This window comes from Chelonia mydas, chromosome 2, assembly GCF_015237465.2.
Source record: "Chelonia mydas isolate rCheMyd1 chromosome 2, rCheMyd1.pri.v2, whole genome shotgun sequence".
In the NCBI taxonomy this organism is placed as follows: Eukaryota; Metazoa; Chordata; order Testudines; family Cheloniidae; genus Chelonia; species Chelonia mydas.
In genome coordinates, this window is record NC_057850.1 from 184,413,052 (window position 1) to 184,435,117 (window position 22,066).

Sequence of the window (22,066 nt, forward strand, 5' to 3'; positions counted from 1 at the left end):
TGTTTGAGTCTTTGACAAGCAACAGAGCAGAAAAGCATTAAGAAAACCCTGTAAGCCCACAAAAGCTGTTAGGGGGGACTTACAGGCAGGTGTAGTAAACTACATTTAACTCCTCAAAGGAGACGAATTTTGAGTTGTTCGGTACCTCTTCTTTAATTTCAGGGACACCAAGTTCTTTGTGTGAAAAATAACCTAGCAACTTTTTAAATTCACTCTTGCTCACCTTTGGACCCACTAGCTTATCTGCAGTCATTTTGGCAAAAAGCTCTGCTGTCTGGGTTCGGACCTGTGGATGTGTTGAATTGCAGAACATATCTAATAAGTAGATTAAAGCACCTGTTTGGAAAAACAGGGGGAAAAAGGTTTAGGTTTTTCCAGATCACATCAGCCACTAGTTATGCACTGCTCTAAGTAGCAGAGCAAAATCTCACACCACCATGTCTGCAACAGTTTTGATCTTCATTTTGTACACGTCTACTTTATCAGCCATTCAGAGAATACTGTACCTTTTGCCATGGCCTCTTTAATTATTTTTGTACTAGATGTCAAGGCATAGAGAGTTTCAAGAACAAGCTGCCGACCTGTCAAGATTAAACAGAAATATTAGAGAAACTATGCCTGCTGTTATGATTAGTTCTTCCATATACAATTTACTGGACTGAGTGCCATGAAGAACAGAACACTTCAGTTCTGGTGTTAAGCCAACCAAGGAGATTTTCCCCTCAAAGAACTGGTTCCTGGAAAGCATCATAATGAGTAAAAAATAATGCTTACCTAATGAGAATTTGAAAGAAAGGAGTTAAAAGTAAGTACAAGTCAGAGATTGCAGACCTAGAGTCCTGACTAAATTCCAGTTAGGCAATTATGTTCCATCTACCTAAAACTTCCTTTACAAAGTTCATAGCAAAGGTGTCATTCAGGTGAAGACCAACCAGTTGAAACTACAAAAATTGAGATATTGCACACTGTATAGATATTAAGAATTGTAGACAGAAGTATTCAGATTATAAAGTGAATGTCAAAGAAGTGTTAATTGTATGTTTCCCAAAATGAAAGGCTTGAAATTTAAGTGATTAAGAGGTGTACTTGAGCTGAACCAAAAGTTAGATGTATAAAACGGGTATTCAGGTCATGCATATTACAACATTAAGGATACTCTCAGGATCAGGTTACAAGTTCAGCTAGTTGCATTCCAAATCACTAACTTTTCACAAGTTTGTCAAGTTTGGTTTTTATACAAAACTTTCTACAAGCAACTGCATAGTACATACTTGAAGGCAGGGAATGCAGGAGGGCCAGCAAATTGGAAAGAACCATTGCCTCGGCAATATTGTTAACACATTCCTGGTTACAAGTCACTATGTTCACCACCTGTAAAACATGAAAAGCATGAATCATTAGAAAAAAAGTAAGTTTCTTGGCAAATGGCTAGATTATACATTTAAGCCACTTTTGGCGAAGAAATGCAATATTGTATCAGGTAAATTCTCTTGAGGCAGTCTGGTCCAGTCAATGGGGCACTGGATTAGGACTCAAGAATTATAGCTCTGCAACTGACCTGCTGTATAACCTTGGGCAAAGAACTTTGCTTCTGTACCAGTTTCCCTTCCCATACTTTGTCAAGAGTATTTAGCTAACTCTTCAAGGCAGGGACTATCCTACTATGTGTATGCACAACACCTAGCACCCAATGGGACACCCCAATCCCCCAGTCTCAGTCAGGACTTCTAAGCACTACTGTACTTAGTACTACTTAGTACTGGAGGCTGTACTGTAGTACTACTGTACTACAGTACAGCCTCCAGTGGGTGCAATAAACCTAGATTCAAAACCCAATGTTGAAATTTTACAAGGACATGTACAATGAAGGTGTTAATTCCTAAAAATACATGTTAAAGTTTTTGGCTACTGTTAAGCTAGCCTAAATTTATTTTTATTAAATATTAATATAATATAAATATAAGAGTGCTAAAACCACTGAGAAAACAGATTCAAGAGCTATTTGGTCGAGTTGTTTGCTAAACGAATGTTAGAAACTGATAATTTTTTCTAGTATATCCTAACACAGTCAGCATTAAAATGTGCACACAATGTTCAGGAATTACTGTCTAAAACGGTAAGCTTGGAATGAGGTCTAGATTTTAAATAGGAGCAAGTTATGACGGATATTTGACAGATTTTAACAAACTAAAAATGCAATTTCTTAGCCTAGCCAGGTGTACCTGGCTCATCTATGCAACAAACTACATTCAGCATCCATGTGATTAGGTACTGTGGGCTGGATACACAAAAATATTGCTTAAGCAATGTTTTTACCTCTAAAGCCAACTGCTGCACGTGACCAGCTCCATGGACACGCAGAAGGGAGAATATCAGCTTAAAGTGACCTATGCATTCACACTCAGAACCTATAAAGGAGGAATAAGTTATTTTACCATTGGAAAGAACACTTAATGAAGAGCTGCCCAATCAATGTTACACACAATATGAATTACTTTAAAGAGACTAAGCTCTCTGGAGCACAGGCCATCTTTGTGTTTGTAAAATGGGGTCCTGTTCCATAACTAAGACTCGCAGCTACTGCGATACAACTAACTATGCATAAAATATCTGAAAAGCTGCCTGCAAGTGCAACTGTGAAAGCACCAAGCTAACATGAAAAATAGCTATATCAAAGAAGGGGGATCAGTATAGGTTCCCCCCCATTAGTCATTAATGGCACTATTGGAAAACCAAGTACTGAGTAGATAAAAAAAATAGGGTGTATGGTTTCAAGGTTGCAGGAACTGGCGAGCACCTGTCAAACACGATAATTCAGTTAAAATCAAATACATTTAGGGTCTACAGTTCAACTATCTAGTTCAAATGGTTTTCCAGACATTTAGCTACTTTCTCTCTTTTGCTGTTACAAAGTTAGTCCACTTCTAGAGAGTTAATATACATTTGACACTAATGTTCAGTCTCTATTTCAAACAAACACTTTCATGCCAATCCTACCCCACTGTCTTCTCTGCAAGAACCTGCTGCCTGTCAACTGCAGAACTGCTAACATGCAGACCTTCAGTGTTGTCAGAATTAAACTTTAGACTTAGGTCTAATCTTTGCCAAAGTGAGCTTTCACTACTTGAAGGGACATTACCAACATTATAGTCACATTTCTGCTTCCACAGTTACTTGTAATGTATGAGATTACTGTAACTGAAAGTAGTAGTTTCCTGGATTTTTCCTGTTTATTTTGTGCATTTGACAGCTCTTCAGTTTCGGGACCGCCCACTCTTCCTTAAAGAAAAGGCCCTTAAAGTCAGCATCAGAGTAGCTGAAAAAAAACCCTTTGTTTTTAAAGAGATACTTTTAAATATTTTTAAATTCCTTTAGCAAAAATTTGTCTTGAAGTTCAAAAGCTTCCAAAAAAAGTTAGCATTGACAGTAACCCCCCTTTGAAGGAACACAGGGAAACAGTTTCACTTTAGACACAAATTTTTATCTTCAGTTTTAGTCTGCAATTGCCAGAGAACTGGATTAGAACCCAGGTTGTTCTGGAAAGATTTAAAAAACCCCACCACACAACCTTTAAATGAAAGTTCAGCTTGATTACACAGAACATAATATCTAGTAGTTCACCAAAACTCCCCCATCCCCTCTTTGGCCCCTTCAAAATAGCCTATTCCACGGACAGAACTTTGTTAATAAAAGCAGTCATTTTTCTCTACTTCTGAATAGGTCTAGGCTGCACCCCCACCACGCCAAGAACATTTCAGTGTTGTAGTATTATTACACGTTCAAAGACATGAATTAAGAATTTCTAATAAGTTTTCGTCTAGTAATAGTTTCCATAAAACTAAATTAAAAATTTAGCAACCCAGTGTGTTTGAAAAGCGTCTTCCCTCAACATACTAAAACATTTTCTACCATCCCTGGGGTTCCATCCTTTAAACAGAGCTATGCTAGGACAGGTTTTTTGTTTTTTGTTGTTTTGTTTTTTTAAGTGGCTTGGTTTTCAACAAGTCTTTGAACACAGTACAATAGCTCTGCAAAATGATCCTGATATTTCACTATGCTAGGCACAAAGTGTTCTCACACCCCCTTTTACCATAGGTGACTAAAAACAACTTTGCATGAAGAGACTTTACTCAGTTGGCAAAAAAATTGCTCTCCTTGGAGAAGTGGTGAAGAAGATTTCTGTGAGACTGATGTACCAACAGCAAGAAAAGGGAAAAACAAAAACACCTTCTCAGTGAAATTCACTATTTTCCTAGCAAAGAAAAGCAAAGCATTCTACCAATGTTGCTGTTAAACTATTTAAAGGTCTTTAAAAAGTATTCCAGAAATACTCCTTTTAAGACAACTGGCTAGCCAGCAGCATGAATCTCTACAGCTTGGCAACATGCACAGGTTTAGTGCTAGATTCATGTATCTAAAATAAATCTATAATGAGGTCATTTGCAAAGTGCTGCTTATTGATCAATTCAGCATGTTTAAGGTTACCTGGGTTGTGTTTTATAACATTTCTCAGCGCCTCCAATGCCATTTCAACCCTCCGTAACCGGTCTCCATGTTGATCAGACTCTACTTTCCCAGTCTGTGTGATAGCCATTAACGTGTGAAGGTACTGTGCCTGTGAGCCAATGTAATCCAAAAGGCTTGCAGCAAATGCTTTTGGAAACTTGAAATAATGAGATCAGTAAGTGTACATAAGAATCTTTATATGTATTTCAAAAGCATATACAAAGCATTCTGCACTAGAAGTATGGAACTGTATTGTACAGCAAGCTCAAAAGCCATTTCCAAATTCAGTAAAGCGGTGATTCTCAGCTTTTCCATACCAGAACCTCCCCTTTCACCAATGCATGTTCTAGCTAGGATTCCTTTCCTATTTACCAGAAGGTTCTGACCCTCAGTGGACAATTATTGTATATTCACACCAGTCTTTTATTGTAATGCCGTTTTCCCCTCTTCTGACATGATAGTACTACAGTTTAACTACAGATAAAATCCGTTAAGAGTTTGAAGATGTGACCAAGCATCTCCATCTTTGTTGAGAAAGCATAAAACTAATAGCTTAAGATAGAAGAGTGTGGAATACTCAAGCCATTCTAGGGAAGTATTTAGCCATTTAAAATTGTGTCAAAATGCCTGTGACACAAATTCTGACCAAATCCATGCTTTTCTTTGCCAGTGAGAATTTCAGTTTGGATTCTTGTCTCTCCTGTTTAACTGGGAGATAAAACAAGATGATACATCCTAAGGAAATGGAAATGCCTAAGATCATAGTCTATGCTGTGATGTTGAAATACCCTGAGAAGTTAACAGGAGCTGCAGATGCCCCAGCTTTAGATGAATATTTCTAATACAACTGCTGAAGCTTTTGTATAAAACTTCCTGGGAGCGTTAACTCTTGATGCCCTTCAGAATGCTATTTGAAATGGCAGTTTGGTTTAAATTCACAAAATAAGTACCATTTGAAAGACCAGCTTGAGGTTTCTTCACAAACAGCAAAATTAACAATCTCACCTCTAGCTGAAAAGTAGGGACTTCATTGTAAACTCTAACAAAAATCTCTCCCACAATAAGTTCTTTTGCATGGTCACTGAAGACAAATTCAGATCCATAGCTTTTGTCACAATCACCCTTCAAGAAAAAAAAATATGCTTTGTTAAATATATTTACAAAATGACCCACCATATACAGAATTTTTTTTTTTTTTAAATAGAGGTATGGAAAAGAGTTAACTGCTGTGACTCCACTATTTCCAAACCAAAACACAGACAAGGCAAAAGCAACAGCACAAGACTTCGTACAAATATGTTTTAAGTTTGTAGAATAAAGCAGCGAGAACAAAAATATCTGAGAAGTTGGCCAGTGTAAGGTTTCTCTCGGTGGCTGGATAATTAAAACTGCATGAGCCCATTTTTCCTGAGCTTTAAAAAAGCTTCCTATAATGTGAGGATACCAGATCATTTAAGGCAACCTAGAAAAAGGCTCTATCATAAAAATGTTTAGGAGTGTCTCACTCTTTTTATCATGCTCTCTTGTTCAGATTCCAGGAATTCAAGAAGTTCAGCTCTTGTCCCATTGTTCCAGATCAAATAGGGGCTCTCTGTGTTGCTGTTGAGCATCTTCAGAATCTAGGAGACAGAATAAAGAGTTTAGGCAAATAAGTGGGTTTAACAATTCTACACAAAAAGCACATTCAGAGTTTTAACACTGTTCCAAGAGAAGAGATCATACGGGGGGGGGGGGGGGGGGGGGACGGGGACGACTATGGCCTGTGTGAAGATCTGGTTCAGATTATGTGGCCCACTGGCTAGATCTTGGATTTCAGGAGTAGGCTTAAGGCCAAATTTTCCAGATATGATTTTTTTTTTTTTGGGGGGGGGGGGGGGGGGGGGAGAAGAGGGGAGAACAGAAAGAAGTGATACTTGCAAAAAAGTATGCACGCACAATATAAATGCTGGTTTTGCATGCACAGTTTTTCCATCTTTTCTTCCCACTCCACACATGCCAGAAACCAAGGAACAGCAGCTCCCCCATGCAGCCAGCAACTGGAAGCAGCACTCCTTCATAGCGCCCGCTGTAACTCCTTCCCTTGCACCTGTGTTCGGTCTTCAGTATTACCCCCTAGTCTGCAAATGCTGCTTTTTCCTCCCATACTTCCTCCACCTTCTTCATCCCTATGCTCTCCTCTTCATGCTCTTTTCCAACCCCATCCCCACACACATTTCAGGAGATAACCCTGACAACCTCATAATTGTCCTTTACACTGCCCACTTTCCTCTGCCTGTTCCAGCTCCAAATAAGCTTACCTTGAACCACCACCTTTACTTCCTTGTACTCCCCGAAACTCAGCTGAGGACTCAGACACTGTTCTCTCCTTTGCTCTTCCCACTCTCTCAATCATCAGAACAAAGGCATTGAACAGTAAATGGTGTGAGGGGCTAAATGGAGAATCTTTCCTCACTTCTTTTGTGGAGCATTCCATCTGGCTCTTCTCCCTTTCTTCCTCCAAATGGTTATATACTCTCCACCATAACCATACCACAAGGCCTGGTTTGCCATCTTCCTCATCTCAGCTCCCGACCCGCACATAAGCAACATCCATTTCAGAACACTAGGATGGCATGTTTAAGTGCGAGGACTCAAGAATCCACCTGCATCTTTGGTATTACTTCACACTCATATTGGTCACTAATTTTTTTTTTTTTTAAATAGAACATTGTTTGCTGTCACTTACCTCTAACTACAAACTCATCTCCTGTTCACTCCCATGCTCCCACCCACCCCATAATTTACTCTGATAATTTTACTAACCTCCAACTTCTCTGCTGCTCTTACCCTTCTGTACGTTGTTGCTCCCTTCTTTTAAACACTATAGTCTTAATTCTATCCTTGCATTGACTTTTGTTTCCCAGCACCATGCTGTCTACCCCAAACCTTGGTACCTGCAACCCCTGAATTCACTTTCTGTTCCCATCTTTGTGTTGCAAAGTGCTGTACCTTTCATACATTTTGGGGTAAGGGTGTTCACCTGCATCGTTGGTCAATTCAAGCCTTAAATTTTTATTAAGATTAAAAAAATTGATTAGATAGTCACTGTTACCTAGGTACTGTTCTAAAAACATTCACAAAAATCAAGAGTTCTGTTCTAAAGATCACTAGTTATTTTAGTCATTTAACTGGGAAATGGTTATCAAATTGCACTTCATTTCTCAGTATTCAGGCTGCTCTGGTTTATTTGTTACTGTGGCTAACAAGTAAGTTTTTAATATACAATCATTTCTTGTAGGTTGTTTTACATAATGTCAATACTTTGGTTGCCTTAGACATTCTTGTACCTCAGTAGGAGCAGCCACAGCAAGTTTCCTTGCAACATATGGTGTCAGCATTCCAGCCAAGCTTTTCCTTATTGCTGGATTTTCAGGTGTAACTCGTTCTTCAGACAAATACCCTCCAAGACGACTCAAAGCAAGAAGACTGAGTTTGGCGAGACCATTGGCTACTTCCTGTAAATGAAAAATACATAAATTTTAAAAAGGTCAATCCTATTATTAATCTTGAACAGAAACCTGAAGCAAGCTAAAGAGAAATATCAACTACCTTTTTAAAAACCACCTCTTGAAAATAAGTTGTCCAATGCTTTTTTTATGCCTTGCATGATCATAAGCAAATTCAGGTCCCTTTAGTTTACTTCTTGTTTATGCGCCAACCTTGACAGACAGAAATACGCATGCATCTGGGCACAGCACTAGGTGTTGCAGAACACTAAGAGATACTAACAGTTTTTGACATGTAACACCAATATAGTTTGTCTGCATCTACCTGTGTAAAGCCCATGAAGAAAACTAGATGTATTTGGGGCTTTAAACGGACATGAAAATTTCTTAGTTCATAATTTAATGGGATATTTGACCAAAGAATGGCAATTTCTAGAACAAAGGCATATTTCTGAGATATTTAAACCTTTGTATAAATGATTCAACAGTGCACTAAAAGATGGTATTTTTTGCATCCTGGCAAGGCTCCTCATTGAGCTGATCCAAGAGAGATATGCAGCAGTTTTGAATAACTGATTCCGACCCACGGGTTTTACAACCAGTTGAAGTTATACATTTCTGCTATGGAGGAACCTGTTATGGTGCTAATATAAATCTAAGAGTTTTTTAGATAAAAGTAGTGTTTCTGACAACTAACCAGCTACTTCTTCAGTTCTGGACTATCTACAGCTAGTACTTTCCTGCTTATTCTTCTACTGGGAAAATATGTACTATATTTGGATAATAATGTTTATGGCCTATCATTTTATCTACTCCCATAAAAAAGTTACATTAACATGAATTTAACATTAACTGTACCCATCAATAATTTATTGTAATATACGTTACAGGGATGCCCTAATTATCCCAAAACCAAAGTACTGTAAGCTAGAAAATTCAGAGTTAACATGTTAGAATTTCTTAAGCATAACCATAATGATCTGGAAGTGCACATTTAGTGCACCCAAACCATATTAACTCTGCCCTGTATGACACCATACATTTATCATATGGTTACAGTTAAAGCATTTTAGCATTTATGGTTCCAGATTAGATGCAAGTAATTTTTAAACTCAAAGCCATGTAATTTGGGGAAATGTATTTTTCAAGCCTAACAGAGTTCAAATCTGTGCTATACAAGCTAAAAACTGAACCTTAACTAATGAGTCTCAACTGGCACTTCCATAATCTATTCCCAACAAATTCAATTACAAGATAAACTTGTATGTACAGTCAACAGAAAAAGTCACTTAAGTTTAAGCATTATTATTCAGAAAACACATTACCACCTCAAAAGAGATGGTAACCAACATCCATCTTAAAGTCTGAAATAGAGTCAAGTGTAAGTTGCTCAGAAATATTACCTGCTGATTAGAATCTTCACTCTTCTGAATGCCACTCTCTTCTAGCGTATAATCATAGTTAAAGAGGTAACCGAGTAAATACCACAAAATTCCAGCTTGAAACAAATGTGTTTGTAGCCAGTAATCGATAGCAAATGAACTGACACATTCCACTCCCAAGGAAGCCACTCGCGGAATGTTCTGAGGAATGAAGGAGAACTGACATTCAGTATTTTTGGTGACTGAGGAAATTTTTAACCTAAAAGGAAAAAGTTAAATAGCACACCAGCAAATTCGTCAACAGGAACAATGTTTTGGTTTTAGAGAAATTTCGTGTTTAAGATTTTGAATCTTGTACCTAAATATAACGAGCGAGATACTAAGGATCTGCATAAACTGATGAAATCTGAAGTCTATGGGGGGAGAAAAAAAGGCTTATGGTGTTCACGACTTCAACATAAGCATCTACATAAAGCTTCAGGGGACACATAGCTAGAGCTGGTTCAAAATTTTTCCAACCGAACAGTTTTCTGTCAGAAAATCCTGATTTAATGGAAGCCAGGCAGTTGGGCTGCCTGCCTGCTTGGTTAGGCCAGCCAGCTCCCAAGATCCTCTGCAGCCTTCCTGCCCAGCTGCTGGGGAGCAGTGCCTCTCCAGACCCCAGTCTCCTGTGCAGCTGGCCAGCAGCTGGAGCGACTGATGTCAAAGAGAGCCTCTGCTCCCTACCAGCTGGTGAGCTGTCTGTGTGGGTGCTAGGGAGGCAAGGAGCCAGTCGGGCAACTGGAAATTAGGGTTCTTCCAAAAATCTCTGTTCTGTGGAAAATTTTTGCATTTTTGACTTTTTGTTCCAGTTCAGAACAAAAACATTGTGAAAAAGTTTTCAGCAGAATGGATATTCTGGTTACCTCTCAGCTTTACATGTGACCTTCAAATGATCATCAAAACCCTGGTTAACCGAAACTCAGTTAAAGGTTTCACTGTATTCAGAAGCAAAAACATAGCGGAGTCAGACTTTTGGGATTTAATATCCTGCTTTCCCTCACATGGTGCAATCAAGATGGACTACTTCTGATACAAATTGCTTTAATAGACTCCAGTCTGCAATTCTTCCACACCGCTCAGCATGGACATATTTGTTGATCAGTATTACATTTTGAAGAACTTATTCTATACTTTGTTTATAGAAATCAAATTTTGAAGAGCCATGTCTTTGAATGGATTACTCAATAGTTATATACATTTACTTCTACAGTGATGTTCTGTAGGAGCAGTCTAATAGTTGACTATCTCAAGCACTTCACATGAAGTTCTTAATTGATAGACTGCACTAAGTATTGCGAAGAACTGCTTAATGGAAAGTAAATTTTAAGTTCTACTGCGTTTTAGAAGAACTTTCAAACAGATGTCACTCAAAATACTTTTACTACATTCTCAGCTGATTATGTTTCTTTCAATATTCAAAATAAGGTAGAAGTAACCTCAAGAAATTACACCAGCTTTAAATTTCCTTAGCCAGTTTTTGAAGGTTTACCATTGCATTCTCTTTTTATGTTTTAAGCCAGACCTTTAGATTTTGTTCCTTATATCTGCTGTGCCACTGTCTTCCTAGTGCAGCAATGCTATTTTAAATCACCAGCCAAAGGAATTTAAACTTGAGATTTTTTTTCTACTTATAGAAGTAAAAATAGATATTAGAGTAAAAATAAAGACAGTTACTCTGCCTAGCTAATTCAATGAGTAGTTAGTGGTGAAATTCTGCTTTTTAAACTTTAAAGTTCAGAGTAATACCATTAAACCCCCTGGAGTTACTGGTTTTTAGAGTTGTGAAACAGAACAGAATTTGGCCCAATGTGGAAGGTAAGCCAGGGTGGTGGCCCTTGTCACCAATCTGAGAAATATTCTGACAGGTAGCATTTTCATCTACTGTAATTGGTAGATTGTTCTTGTACTTCCCTAAAACTAGGATTTAAATTTAAGTGGAAATACTTTGAGTCAGAATTTATGGATTTGTCTCCACACAAGTTGCACTGGTTTTTAAACCAACTTGATTAAACTAATGCAAAACCCGCTGTGGATGATCTGAGCTGTTTAAACCAGGGTATAGCTTGCATCTTGTAATTTACAGACAGAATTTAAAGGTAAAAAAAGCAATATAAGCTAGATATAAAACTTATAGGTGCAAGCTAAATGTATATAAGAATCTACACAGGGAATTTGCACCATTTAATTAAACCTGTTAAAAAATGTTACACCTTTAGTTAAATCAGTGCAAGTTTGTGTGTGGACCAAGCCTCGTATTTGTGTCATACAGACTGCAAGTATTCACACAACAGTTTTTATAAAAAACTTATTTTAAGAACTAGTCTCATATAGTGGCTCATTTTCTAGTACTGTATTTACAACACTTAAATATAAAACAAGGAAACTACAACAGCTTAGGTAGTAAGCCAGGAGATCTTACCTTGCCATAATATAGCACTCTACAGAGATCCTTGATGATATTAGGCATTTCAGTGATCTTTTCTCTGCACTCCTCAAACTGTGCTGCCACGCTGTAACACTTGCTTATATGCCCACATACCTACAAACAGAAACACTTTCTTAAGCCACAGGGTTAATGTAGTGTACTGCATATCCCTTGAACAGGAGAAGGACACGCAAATTTCTAAAACACTTATTAGCTGCACAAAGCCTCATAAGAAAATGGTACAAAAGGTATGGCCTGACATACTGTTAAGTACCGTTTTGCAATTTCTGTATTGCTTACCTGCACAGACATGTCATCTGGTTTACTGGAGCGAGTCAAGACTGCCACACAACGATTAAATGCTTCTTGCAATACCTTTAGGGAGTAAAAAGCTGTAAGGGTTAGAATTCATCATAAACCTAAAGAAAGTATCTTTCTGCCAAAGTGTAGCTTTACAAGGTTTGTTTCAATGAAGCCTGCTCAGGGTCTGTAAATCTATTACCTCCTGTTACGGTTTAACAGCTGTCCTATGCACTGAAACAAAATTTTGCTTTCGCTGTTCGGGCTTCATTTTACAACCATAAAGGGAGATTTACTGCTACTTCATATGAATTATCCATCATGTAAAGATTATCTCCTTGGAAATATCTAGCCTTTTCACACTGCCATGATAGTTTAAGGGAGTTTTCAGAAGATTTTTAATATAGTGGCGTCCTCTTCTCCCAGTTGTGCTACTGAGGAGTGTTCATTTGGAATAACCAAACCACGCTCAAATGATTGGCTCCCACCCTTTAAAGCAAGTCACTATTTATTTTTTATGGGGTTTTTTTGCACCAAACAAGCACAACACAGAAGCCCGATACAGACAGTGCCGTTCCATGTAACGGCCACTAGAACTTGTTCTGGAAGATGAATGTTATGTAAATCAATTCAAAGCCACCTTGTGGAGGGATGAATTAATCTACTCCAGAAGGAGATCCCTCCTGTCCCCCAGCCCTCCCATTTCAGAAGAAACCATGAGAATGTTTCTTGCAGGAAGGAAGTGGGCAAATGTGCGGATAACACTACACCATCAATTTTGTTCTTCCCCCCTTCCTCAGTTGATTATCCAAGAAGTAGTAACCATCAACAAACAACCTGTGAAAACAGATGTGCTTATGAGTTTCTTTGGGTTTACCTCTATTCCATTCTCTCTCCGCAGTTCTTCTGCATTAAGTGCTGAACAATTGACTGTGTGGAAAGCCAGCTCTGCAGCAGCAGGCAACAAAGGAGATTCCTTGGAAAACAGAAGATCATCTGAAGTTTCTAGTGTAATGGTCTTAATCAGCATGGGATAGCCTGCATATTTGTAAGGCTTCAAATCTGAAGGATAAACAAACTGAAATGTAGCAAATCTGATAGCCATTAACTAGCAGTGTCTAAATGTGTAAGGATTTTATCATGATCTGCTTCAGATTACTAAATTACTCGTTCACAAAATGTTTTCTCCTCCTTCAGAGCCAAGCTATGTGTGAACACAATGTTAGCTCATCTGACAAATAGGATTATTTATGTAGCCCTTGAGATTTTCTAGTAATGCACAAACCAGTCTGCCATCTTTCACAGTATGTGTCTAGCCTACTTCAAGAAATTAAGTGAAAAAAAAACTTAAACTATTAATGTTATCAAGTCAGTTTTAGTAAGGGAATACTAAATTGGGAAGGTTGCTGAAGTCCTTTATATTTAATGTTACAGAACAACAGCTGAAACTTGAGTCTATCACCTTCTCACATAAGGCATCAAACCTTCTAAATGGGTTTCAGATGGGCTTAAGTGCAATTCTAAACAAAACGTTTAATTTGCTATAGAAGAAGGCAATCTATATGTTAAAGTAGTATTTGGCTTAATGCATCTAATTGAATATTATGGGTGACCTTTTCCACACAAGTCAAGAGATACAGCTGTAGTACCCTAAGCTACGTGCCATATTGCACGCAAGTATTTTATACGACTAAGATGTTTGTGTTTTAAGTTACCATACATGGTAATGCGAAGGGTTCCAAGGATTGTTAGTCAAGAATTATTAGACCACTTCAGCCATCCCTCCTCTCTGGTAGAGACTGCAGAGGAAGAGGGTGGTGTTGGAGCTGGTACATGCAGAGTCTACCTCTCCTGGGGACTATGCAACAGCAGGGGGAACCCTGACTAGAAGGATGCAGTGAGTTTTCAACTCCCTTTGGACTACTTGAGTATGGCAAAGAGTAGATCAGGACAGAGACTCTTAAGTACATTTAAGAATGAGAAAGTCACACTGCACATGTGCAGCATGCACTACTTTTATGTTTAGAACTATTTAAGTGACATTTCGTAAGCACTAAAAAGTTCTCGGAGAACTCATTCTCTGGCAAGACTGAAGTTTAAGAGACCTTTGAGTGCAAGAGTCAGACATTTAACTGATGAAAAGTCTCTTTTCTTCATTAGTGATTTCCAAAACCAGGCAAACACGTAACAAATTGTCTTGCTAAATGTTCACCTTCAGCCTTGTTGCCATCTCCTGCTATTTCAAAGCACCTGAAAATGTTAAATGAATAAAATGACTTTTCAGTCACAATTACAATACTGCCCAATTATTATTTGACTAGAGTTTCCACCACAGTGAAAAGTGAGTTTTGGTCCACCACTGACACGATATGACACAGAAGTTACTATATTTCCTGTTATCAGATTTTTACTAGAGGCAGGGTATCAACAAGAAAGCATGATAGTTAGGGCCCTACCAAATTCATGGTCCATTATGGTCAGGGCCCTACCAAATTCATGGTTCATTATGATCAATTTCACAGCCATAGGATTTGAAAATTGGTAAATTTCACTGTGGGTGGGGGTCGCAAACCTGTTGTAGGGGGGTCATGGGATTGCCACCCTCACTTCTGTGCTGCCTTCAGAGCTGGACAGAGTGGGGAAGAGGGGGTGTGGAGTTATCTGCAGCTGGGAGAGATGCTCTTTCCCTGCAGGGCTGCTCTTGGGTAAGTCCTGTCCTGCCCCAGCCCTGCCTGGACTAGCAGGTAGAAGCCCCCTTTTCTGGGGCGCTCTTAGGAAGAAGGGAAGATTGGACCTATGTCCACATGCCTTCTCCAGTTGCAGGAACCTCTGGGACTGATGCACAGTCCAAAAGCGCCCTGCTGCAGGGGGAGGCACCCGGAGGTGGGTCTGGTCTCCCCCCTCCATCTGAGCAGCTGTGCAGAGGATGGACAAGTCCTGTCCCTCCCCAGCCCAGCCAGAACTAGGAGTCCCCTTTGCTGGGGCACACCTAGAAACAAGGGGACATCAGATTTCACTGGAAAAGGCTTATTTCACAGTCCATGTCATGTTTTTCACGGCTGTGAAATTGGTAGGCCCCTAACAATAGTGTAGAGAGGAAGATGAAACTAGAGAAAAAGTCTATTTAACTTATACTATGTTAAATATGAAGCTTCCACATTTCATGAATTTTTTTGTATTTTCACTATTTCATGAAAAGAAATGTCAAAATTAATGCATTAACAACTCAAAGCAGCTTCAAAAAGCTGCTCCGAGAAATACAGTGGAAGTGATATTTCTGAGTCAGTATGCCCACCTTCTTTGTGTCTGTTGAAGAGGATGCTTTGAGCTTTCAGAATCAAGATGATATTCTCTGGATCTGGGCCATCCACCACTTTGGCAGATTTTGTGCATAAGAACTCATATGCTTTGTTTACTTTTTCAAACATATCCTGCAGATAACAATATGGACAACGTCAAGCTGTTACCCAACAAAACCTGAGTATTTACTAGGTCTCAAAACTCAGTTGCAGCTTCAACCTATCTTCCCTATTTTGTTTCTGAACTGGTAAACAATGACATTAGCTATATTATACCATTGCAAATGAAATTCCAAGGGAGTGTCACATTGGAGAAAACTCTGAAAAATAGTAACTGCGTATTCTGCTATAGTAATATTTTGCTGGTTCATAGATCAGTTTTTCTCTTTAAGTCTTTCAGTGAAGGGGTAATCCTGCACTTAGTCTTATCAGTGAAGAAATTGTGATATTACAAATTTAGCATTATGGCTTCACTGCAGAATCAAGTGAGTGGAAAAGTGGGCTGTAAGAGTGAATTTTTTTCAGATAGATGGTTTGGTAGTTATTGTAAAGAAAGTTACATATTATCTTTATTTTGTATTTAAACTCCTCATCCCTCAAAACCCCACAAGATGACATGCAGTGCATGTCATTTCCTGGCATGATGGAATGAGATGAACTGTTATTTCAGAGTCCCCCTGAAGAAAATGTTTGATAAGTGTCATATTCCAGTTAAAATGCTATGGATCTCTAGAATTTGTGCAAGTGTATTCTGGAAGAAAATGACTTGCTCTGAAAACACTACCGATGTAAATATTCATTAAAATCAGACAAACCCATTAAACCACAATTTAAAAAAAGTCTCAGTGTAAACTAAAGTCATATCATAGTACAGTACATACCCTCCCTTCTGGGTTCTTATCAGGGTGATATTTTTGTGCCAACCTGAAGTAGGCTTTTCTGACCTTGCTCTCATCATGCCTGTCAGATGCAGATAGAGAATGTCATGTAATATATAGAACATGTCAATAAGAGAATATTCACTTTTGGCATAAGAATTGATTAAGAACAAATTTACATATTCAAAACTACCAACCTCAAGAAATCAAAAATCATGAGTCAGACCCCCCAAAAATCTTTAGATTTTTTAAAAAAAGATAGCACATTTTAGTTTCTCTTTTGACTTTTAAACTCCTCTACAAAGTGGTTGATAATTTCAGGTTGAAAAGTCAATCTTTAATGCACATCTCTCCCTGGCTGTTCAGAAGGAGACTTGCCCTTACCCCTCGAGGTTGAAACTACCATCCATTTCCTGTTACTGTCTGAACTCTCCCCACCTAATTTCCTGTCTTCCCCCCATACTTCCCTTCCATGCAAAGGCTATAGAGAGAGCTGGAAAATGAACAGTGAGCACCCAAGAAATATCAAATACTCTCCCTTTGTACCAAGTTTCCAATTTTTTTCACCACCTTTCTTTGTAAGCTGCAAAGATTGTTCCATGTGAGAATGTTTTTACAGCCACCCTAACCCAAGTAGAACCTTCTATAACTGAGTTCAGTAATTATGTTTATAATCCTTAAATAATTTCTCACATTCAAAGCATTTAAAAAAATTAGGTCACTCTGAATAATTTTGATCAACCACATAACTATTAAATAATTACAATTTAGTTTAAAATCTCACAATTGTTCAAATAGCTAAAATAATTTTATTTTAAATTATCCTTCTTTCCTGCTGTCCTAGAACCCCAGCCACAGAACTTCCATGACCTCCCCCTCCCCAACTCTCACTGCCCCAGGACTCCCTCTCTGCTACTATGGGTACAGAGCCAGACATGAAGGCATGGTGCAATAGCAATGGCAGGTCTGTGTCCTCAGCTCCAAGACTCTTGCAGAGCTCTGCCCATGTGTACAGCTCTTGGGGGGGAGGGGCGGAGGAGGGTCAAGAACAGAGGAGCTTCGTGGCTTCATGAGAGCTCCTCCCAAAGACACAGAAGTCCTGTGACTCTCAATTAGTTGTGATTGCTATGAATAAGATTACAAAGAACAGTTATTAAAGCACTATTCACTTTAGAAGTGTTCTCCAATGGCTGAATTTGGGGTGACAAAATAGTTACAGCCTGGCAACAAGGTATCTACATCAGACTACCAACTCCACTTAGTTGTGAGCACCATTTCATTGCAAGACTACTGTACCTTCCCTGTAGTCTGTCTCCACCCTGGACTGAAAATTTCCAAATGGCATTGACAGAGGCCGAATAAAACCAATCAAGGCTAATTACCCTGGTGGGTCTCCTATTCAAATACAAGCACTTATGAACTATGAGCTAGCTACCACCCACAGAAGCCAGTCCTTCCAGGTGAGCTGGTAACCTTGCAAGGCATCACTGACAGTCTCTGAGGCTGATTAGGAGGGTCACAAGAAAGCAAGAATGGGCAGGAGAAGAGAGGAGGGTCTTGGGACACTGGAAGGACTGACCAAAGCCCAAAGAGCTCTCAGAGCAGTGAGGATACGAAAGGAAGGATTTTGCTTGTGGATACTTATTTTTGCATGGATCTGTACATCTTACGATTTCTCTATGCGTAAAGGATGTGCATTTAGAAATCCCTTTGCAGATTGTATATTACTTGCTTACAGTCATGTAGTCCCAAAAGAGGGAACAGTAAACAAGCAGGTCACAGCTTTGACAGAACTCAGTGTGCAACAGCTACTGTGAGGCTTGCAGAAACTGGCCCTAACTTCAGAGTCTATGCAATTGGACTGCAGGGTCCCCACTGGCAACAGGAACGTCAGACCTGGAGGCTGTACCTGGAGTGTATGCCTACACGCTCAGAGAGAAAGTTAAATTCTGCCCAGCCCCAGAAAGCAGAGAGTATGTGGGACCCAAGGTTTGGATCCAGTACAGCAGCTTGGCGTGAGCTCAAGACTGAAACAGGCATTTTCCCCCCAAATTAATGCAAGTACCACTTTTTATATATAGAGATTACCCGAATATCAAATCAAACAGTTTTGGATTTTTTCAGCATTTATTCCATGCTGAATAAAGGTAGCCACCATCATTAGCATCAATTAAATGCCTGAAACACAATGCCATCTGATAGCTGGTTTTCAGATATCTCCAGCTTTGGGTACCATAAACTGAGATCAAAGTTTCAATTTATCTGGAGTAACTTATGATATAAAACAATGTAGCAGTTACTTCAGTTTTGTTTTAGGAAGTTTTATGGCAACTTACTGTCCTTGTCCTTTTGGAAGGTTAAGAACTTCATAAGCATCATCTGTTGACATTGTAGGTGGTTTCTTTTCTACCTCCTTCTTCCAAGCCTCCAGAGTATCTTTTAACAATTTAACCTGAAATTAATTAAAATCCATTAAGGATATTATGGCCAGTGTCAAACATACTTGTCAGCACTTGATACTGAAGTAGTACTGATCAAGAAATTCAGAAGCTCTTGTGAAGCTCTTGGTTATGGACTAACTACTTTAATTTAAAAAAAGAAAAGGAGTACTTGTGGCACCTTAGAGACTAACCAATTTATTTGAGCATAAGCATCCAATGAAGTGAGCTGTGTAGCTCATGAAAGCTTATGCTCAAATAAATGTGTTAGTCTCTAAGGTGCCACAAGTACTCCTTTACTTTTTGCGAATACAGACTAACACAGCTGCTACTCTGAAACCTATTTTAATTTAATCTTTCCACCAATCACTGGAAATTTGTATATTAGTTGATTTGAACACAGGTAATGTTGCCTATTTGAGTTACTTGCAAATAAAGCTGTTCTCCAGTTTGTGGCTAAATGCTAATATATATAGGTAGCTACACTTAATGCAGAGGTGAAATTTTTTTAATGTTAGCATGTAACATCACTAAGATACTCCTATTTTAAATGCTTTCTAAGGTAGTTTTTATCCTGAACTGACGTACCCTGGGATTCTGATTTTGCTCCACGCTGCGGTCTTGTTCTTAAAAATGTGTTTCATTTAAATTTGGAGTGGACAGACCTCTAGAAAGTGTACTGTTCCTGAAAGACCTGGTAGGTCTTCATCTTTGTTTGGGGAATTCCATTTAGATATTTTGTACATGAGTAAGTTAAAATTAGCCTCAGAGTTATAGCACTAAAGTGATATTTTTAGATTGATTCTTAGCATTTGATTACTGCATTTGCTACCAGATATATTAACCTGAACTCTGCCAAGTAGCTTTGTTGCAACTTTTAAGTTAAAATTATGAAAACATTTACATTTTGTAAGTTTCAATGGGTAATTTAAGACAAGTAAGAATTCCTTTGCATATAAGGAATAAGTGACTATACAAGACCTTTAGTTTCATTGTCCAAGTGAGGTGAACTGCAAACACTAAAGAGAATATCATATCTACGCTGCACTGTAGCCTTAACCCCACTACCATTCACAAATGAAAAACCTCTGACCTGGCTTTTTAGAGGCACTTTAAGCACAGACCAATTTACCTGGCTGTATGGGAGGGCTACAACCCAGGCTCTGTTCTAAGTCAGGATAGAACCCGTCTACTTTGTATTGAGGGCACAAGGGAAAAATAAATAAATAAATAATTCGAGTGCCGGCAGTCCTTCAGTGTCTTTACCACAATTCCCCAAAAGGATAAATAAGTTTATCCTTATCTCCCAATTTACTGGGTAAGTCTTACAGGATCTCAGCACAAAGAACTATGGGCTATGTTTCCAGGCACATGCATGAGTGCAGAAACTGTAATGCAGATATGGCTTTGCTGCAGGGATGCTCTCACCCTTGCTAGGCTAACTGAGGTGCCAATCACCTGGGTTAACTGTCAATGTAGACACAGCCATCTATGAAGTCTAAGTCTAGGTTTCTTGTTATGCTTTACAAGTTTAAGCATTAAAAAAAAAGTGTTGCTAAAAGTTTGCCAGGTTACTTATCTGGATTAGTCTCTTTAAGCCCAGGGTTAGCAGAACTCAGTTAGCATACTCTGGTTTGTTAACCTAGGTCTGAGTGTCTACACTCATTTGTAACCGCAGGTTAGGAGCTGTCAAACCCTGTGTCCCAACCTGGGGCTCCAGTGTCTACACGGTTTTATGTGGGCAGACTAAATCCAACCTCCCATATCCCAGACTTCCTAGCACCCTCTCAAAATTTGGTTGCTCTAGTCCTTTGTTTGTAGTGCACTGTGGAAAAACTTGACTCTCCACCAGACTCGACTGCCCAGAGGGCAAAGATAGCTGGCCTGTGGGATCATGGAATATTTCTGGTTGAGTCCCAGAGGACGAGTCCAGTTGGTCCGTCTTTACAAACTGCAAAGCAATATGGCTTAAACCCAGGTCCTGGCTTGACTCAGGCTCAGACCCTCCACCTCCTGGGACGGAGTCCTGATTAGTAAGATTTATGCGTAGATGGAAGGGGTAGGGGCCTTGAGCCTGAATTCAAACCCCAGACTCACACTGCAGTATAGACATCCCAAGAGTTGCTGAAACAAAGGTAAGTATGAGCAATCGTATCTGTTACAGCAGCAGAATAGTTTTTTCATGCCATAATCAAGAATTCAGTGGACAACTCAGTTATATTCCCGTTTACCCAATACTGATTTTTAGTTCATCATGCATAAGTTGTTACAGGAACTTGCAATGTAAACCGAAGTATATTGAGGTTTATGGAGGAAACAAGGTTTGAGGCCAACTATTAAGAATATGCCACTCCTGGATTTTTTGGATTAGAAATGTTTGAGTGAGTGTTAGGTCTGTGCATGTGCGCTATGGATATACAAGTGTAGAAAGATTTCTGGACTTACAGGATCTTTAATTGGCCAATCTGGAAACAGGAGTGTATCACACAGGTGTTTGAGGTAATAAATATTACAGAACAGCTCATTCTCCAGTTGTGGATAGTTGATAACTGGTATGGGGCAGTATTGATAGAGTGCTCTTGTATTACTTTGAAGACGAGGGGTGAAGTCAGCAAGGTGAGCAGCAATCTTCTCGATCATAAGGCGCCTTTGAATTGCAAACATTGAGAATTACACCAATACAAGATTTTGGTCAGGTACTTTTCATAAGTACACTACTAAGCATTTTTGACAAGCGTTTAATTTCCCATAATTAGCCATATTTTCTTGAACAGATTAAAAGTCTTATGCAATTTGGGATACTACAGTCCTATAATCTCATGTGACTGGTTTTAATTTTAAGACACCAAAACAAACAAAAAATTAAGCAGTAATACAGAAGGTGTGTACACAGTTCTGCCTACCTATTCGAGAGCAGTCTCAAATTTGTTTTAACACTGAAGATTTAGATTTATATAAAAAGATATATAATTAGAAAGATTTTCCATGCTTTATATGGGAAATGCCCCAGCAACCAGAGAGGTATGTTATCCAGGCAGGAATTATGTGATTTGTAACACCACGTAGTTTAGCGAGGAAACCGTAAAGAATGGTCACACTCTAGAGACAGATAACATTTGCTGACACTAACTAAGCATGACGTACGTAGGCAGGCATGAAGCAAACTGTTGGAGAATTTAAAGTGAAATGGCGTAACTGTTCCATGACACTTATATTTGTACCATGGGCTTCTTTTGAAGAGACACTTTGTTGTGCCATGTCATTTCCTGGCTTTATGATGTGAACAGAGGGCTGAAGACTTAATTGGGACA

General features: G+C 38.9%; 1 protein-coding gene across 2 annotated transcripts in view; it reads right to left on the reverse strand.

Annotated features, from left to right (window-relative positions):
* The window catches only part of DNAJC13 (DnaJ heat shock protein family (Hsp40) member C13), a 101,238-nt gene that overhangs the window by 12,491 nt on the left and 66,681 nt on the right, over positions 1 to 22,066 (reverse strand). For both annotated transcript variants that reach the window (XM_043540795.1, XM_037890309.2), the window contains 16 exons: positions 21,201 to 21,402; positions 18,654 to 18,769; positions 16,321 to 16,399; positions 15,436 to 15,571; positions 13,018 to 13,202; positions 12,141 to 12,215; positions 11,835 to 11,954; positions 9,395 to 9,574; positions 7,833 to 8,000; positions 6,012 to 6,125; positions 5,512 to 5,628; positions 4,486 to 4,663; positions 2,317 to 2,408; positions 1,272 to 1,371; positions 507 to 581; positions 224 to 336 (listed from right to left, as the gene is read on the reverse strand). In XM_043540795.1, coding sequence (XP_043396730.1) covers positions 224 to 336; positions 507 to 581; positions 1,272 to 1,371; positions 2,317 to 2,408; positions 4,486 to 4,663; positions 5,512 to 5,628; positions 6,012 to 6,125; positions 7,833 to 8,000; positions 9,395 to 9,574; positions 11,835 to 11,954; positions 12,141 to 12,215; positions 13,018 to 13,202; positions 15,436 to 15,571; positions 16,321 to 16,399; positions 18,654 to 18,769; positions 21,201 to 21,402 — 2,050 coding nt within the window. The remainder of the gene's footprint in view (positions 1 to 223; positions 337 to 506; positions 582 to 1,271; positions 1,372 to 2,316; positions 2,409 to 4,485; positions 4,664 to 5,511; positions 5,629 to 6,011; positions 6,126 to 7,832; positions 8,001 to 9,394; positions 9,575 to 11,834; positions 11,955 to 12,140; positions 12,216 to 13,017; positions 13,203 to 15,435; positions 15,572 to 16,320; positions 16,400 to 18,653; positions 18,770 to 21,200; positions 21,403 to 22,066) is intronic.